Source organism: Trichosurus vulpecula, chromosome 2, assembly GCF_011100635.1.
Source record: "Trichosurus vulpecula isolate mTriVul1 chromosome 2, mTriVul1.pri, whole genome shotgun sequence".
Lineage (NCBI taxonomy): Eukaryota > Metazoa > Chordata > Mammalia > Diprotodontia > Phalangeridae > Trichosurus > Trichosurus vulpecula.
In genome coordinates, this window is record NC_050574.1 from 84,864,825 (window position 1) to 84,869,312 (window position 4,488).

General features: G+C 39.6%; 1 protein-coding gene across 1 annotated transcript; it reads left to right on the forward strand.

Moving 5' to 3' along the window:
• The first annotated feature begins 1,419 nt into the window (after positions 1 to 1,419).
• LOC118836551 (olfactory receptor 51L1-like) lies at positions 1,420 to 2,378 on the forward strand. Its single transcript, XM_036743803.1, is given in 2 exon segments — positions 1,420 to 1,717; positions 1,720 to 2,378. Coding segments are annotated over 2 exon segments (957 nt in total).
• The last annotated feature ends 2,110 nt before the right edge of the window (positions 2,379 to 4,488 follow it).

Sequence of the window (4,488 nt, forward strand, 5' to 3'; positions counted from 1 at the left end):
TTTTTGTGTGATTGATTTTGCTAGTGAATGAAGCTGATGATAGTTGGAAGGTAAGAAGTATGTAGGCCCTTGCAGAATGGCATAAATGGTGATATCATTGAACACAATGGGGATTCTCTCTGTTGCCTCCTCAGTTCCAATTTCCCCAGGGACACCTGCTAGGGAGTAAACACTGATTTAGATGCAGGGGCAATAAAGAATAACTTCTCTGATGCCAGGTCTGCTGTTTTGCTGTTTCCCATGCTTTTGGGATGTTGTATAAAGTGATTAATGCTGGAAGTGTGAAAGGCCAGTTCTGGAGGAAGCAAGATAGCCTCCACTCCTGATGGCAGACTTCCCTGACTAGGCTTTGCTGGGAAGAGAAGTCAGAACATTTTCAATTTTGAAGTAAATGTGTTAGCTGTTACTTTCTCACCCCCCAACCCCATCCCAAAGTGAAACAAAGCAGGATAGCGTGGTGTGATTGATAAACAGTTGGTCTTAGGAAAATCTGGAGTTAATTGCTGTTTCTAAAATATCCTAATTGTGTGATACTGCAAATATAACCTATCAGTGTCCTAGGAAACTCTCTAAGAGAATGGTGGTGATGGTGATAGGAGTAGAGAAGGTGAAAACAGCCTATTAAAAGCTGGGAGTGAGGCAGGAGGAACCTTGTATGAAGGGAGGGAATTTTACAAGCAGGAAATGGTGATTAGAGTTTGGATAGAGCAAACAGTGAAGGTGAGGGCACTGAGCTATCTCTAAGGCTCAGTTTCATGGAATATCTCTAAAAAAGCAACCTCCTCTGGGGTACCATCCCCATGAAAGAGAAGAAAAAGTATAATTTCCTATAGCTTGCAACCTGTAACAACTCTCTTTTCACCCACATTCTTATTTACCCTTATTTTTGTGTATAATGTGAAATATTCATTTATTCAACATAGTATTTAATTGTTCAGTAATATCTATGTTCTTTTTCTTTCTGACTTACTTTTCTGACTGCATCAGACATAAATCTAGAGTCTCTTCCTTTTTAGGGTTTTGTGAATACTTGATACATTTTCATGTAGACAATTGTTCAAAGAACTTTGATATTAATAAGAGGAGTCTCCTTGGGAGAGTGACAACACCAAGATTCTGCCTCTGCTGAGTGACATTGGACAACTCCCTTAACCTCTCTCTGCCTCAGCTTTCTCAAATATCAAATGATATTTGCTCTAACCTACTTCAGAAGGCTCTTATGAGGATCAGGTAACAAAATGGATGGGAGAATGCTTTGGAAAATATGAAATATATATGTACATGGTTACACTTTTAAGAACGCATCCAGGCTTCTGCATGACTGAGACTTATAATTTATATATATATACATACATATCATCCTTCCTTTCCAGAGGCTTGAGGGTCTGGGATAGGAATATGAAACCACAGAACAGCTCCATGGCCAATGCCAATGACAGTAATGTACTGTCCTCCATATTCTACCTCACAGGCATCCCTGGTTATGAGGCAGCTCACTGCTGGATTTCCATCCCCTTCTGTCTCCTTTATCTGATTGGGATAGTTGGTAATAGCACCATCCTTCACATCATTAGGACTACCCCATGCCTTCATGATCCCATGTACTACTTTCTTGCCATGCTGTCCTTTACTGATATGGGTATGTCCCTTTCCACATTGCCCACTGTACTCAGGATCTTCTGGTTCAATGCCAATGAGATCACCTTTGATGCCTGTGTGACCAAATGTTCTTCATCCACTCTCTGTCACTGATGGAGTCAGCTGTACTCCTGGCTATGGCCTTTGACCGCTATGTGGCAATCTGTAATCCTCTGAGGTATGCCACGATGCTCACCCCTCGGCGCATTATTTGCACAGGACTGGTTTTACTTCTTAGAAGTACTGCCCTCTTACCACCTTTGCTCATCCACCTCTTGTGGAATCCTTTCTGTGACTTTCATGAACTCTCCCACTCATTCTGTCTACAGCAGGATATGATTAGGTTGGCTTGTGCTGACACCACCTTTAATACCATGTATGGTCTAGCTTTGGTTATATTTTTCTGGGGGGTGGACTCCCTAGGAATCATCATGTCCTATATCTTCATCCTCCTTTCTGTGCTGAGCATTGCATCCCGAGACGAATGCCTGAAGTCCCTCAACACATGCGCCTCCCACATCTGTGCTGTCCTCATTCTCTGTGTGCCCATGATTGAGCTGTCCATGGTACATCGCTTTGCCAAGCACTCCTCCCCTCTTGTTCATATCTTCATGGCCAATATTTACCTTCTAGTGCTTCCTGTGCTGAACCCCATTGTCTACAGTGTCAAGACTAAACAGATATGTCATAGGATCCACCAGCTGCTGGTACCACAAGGATATCACTCTGCCTTCAAGTAAATATAGGAGACCAAACAAGACCAGAAAGAGGGGAGGAAGAAGAAGAGGATGAGGAGGAGAATCTCAGGAGAGAATTAATCTATTATAATCACTTTTATTGTCCTAAATCTGGATGAGAGTAGAAGACCAGAGGCAAAAATAAGAGAAAAACCCAGCCTACTATTAGTAATTCATTTCTACAAAAGTGGGCATGCACTATTCCTTCCCTTAATCTAGTATTTCATGAGATAATCACTCTGATCTCCCCAAATAGAGATGACCAAGGGTTTGGTGGCTTCAGTTGAAGAGCTATGTTTAGTGGTTAATTGCTAGAGAGATAATCAAATTTGATATGTCTGTAATAACTTTTAAGAGTTGAGACTTCTCTCCAATTTATCCTGTATGGATTGTGTTTATACACAGGTGTTTGTATATGGTCTCTCTGATTAGACTGTAGCTTCTTGAGATCAGAGGGCTCTTGTTTTTGTTTTGTTTTATTTTGTTTCCTTTCTTTGTATCCTCAGTGTTTAGCACAATGGCACAAAGCAGGCATTTAATAAATGTTAAATGACTGACTATTCTGAGCACCAAGTTAACTACATATACAAATGTTTTTCTCTCACCCAAAATCTTTCCCTTCTACCTCTCTTTTATCAACCTCTGCCTTAGTATCTCACCATTTATAGAGACTTTAGATATGCTGGGATTATAATTACATTAATCTGATTCTCACAATAATAACTGCTATTTATAGAGGTGTTTAAAAGTTTGCAAAGTGTTTTGCAAATATTGTCTCATTTGATCCCCTCAATGATATTATAAGATAAGCACTACAGTTATTGTTCAAATTTTACAGAGGTTAGATGACTTGCCTCTAGTCTTAGAAGTGGCAAGTGTTAAGAAGCAGGTTGTGAACCCAGGTTGCCCCAACTGAAAATCCAGAGTCTATATCTCATGTCTTTGAGGTCAATTAAATGGAGATTATTTCTTTTATAAGGATAAGGAAACTGAAGCAAAAAGAAGAGAAGTTACTTGTTCATGGTTTGAAGTGGCAATCTAAGACCTGAAATTCCACTAGCCATCTTCACACAGCGGTATTGCTGTAAAGATATGGTCAAATATATGATCATAAGTCTGGTACTTATAGCTGTAGTATACTTCAGACTGTCCTCTAGTCTAAGACTATCTTTATTGATAAGGAAATGGAGGTTCACTGACGTTGTATCTTTCCTAGTGCTATATATTGGAGTAAGTAAGTAGCAGAGGCATATCAGGAATTGAGGTTGTCCTTTGATTCTCTATTTAGTATTCTTTTCACTATACTAGGGGTGGGGAACCTGAAGCCTTAATGCCACATGTGGCCCTCTAGGTCCTCAAATGTGACCCTTTTACTGAATCCAAACTTCATAGAACTAATCCCCTTAATAAAAGCATTTGTTCTGTAAAACTTGGACTCAGTCAAAAGGCTGATACCAAGGAGCTACAAGGCCTCATGTGGCCTCAAGGCTGCAGGTTTCCCCCCCCTTGCACTGTAGCATACTTCCCCCTCTGATACGATATTTACTCACATATCTTAAGAAAAAATAGCTTTATTATGGAGGGAATCATGGAAATACTCAAAGGTCATCAGGAAGGAAAAGGGTGACAAGAGGATCAGAAGAAAGGCAAGAAGAGACATATGGACCAACTGAAGTGATACAGACAGAAGGGAGACTAGGTCTAGCAACTTGTCATTATAAAATCAAGAAACATCTCCATTCCTCTCTTTGTTCATCCAGAAGTGAGGCTTTCTTCCAGTGTGGATAAATGAGAGAAGCAAGAACATAGAACATACTCATCTCTACATTGCTATAAATTTATAAATTAGTAGCACATATAAAAAGCCACATTTGACTTAGAAACAGTCTGACACCTTGTTTAAAACAATAATCAAAGTAATATCTACAATATCTTTACTACTAACATAATCACTCTTTACTAAAGGTACCTTTGCCTCTAAAATAAATCCTTTTTATGGTGCTCTGCAAAAAGTAGGCAGTATCTAAGACTTCTAGAAAAAGACCACAGTATAGCAGAAGGGAAGTTAGTAAACCAAGGATAGAGGTGATAAAAAAAACCTGAAATAATTTAG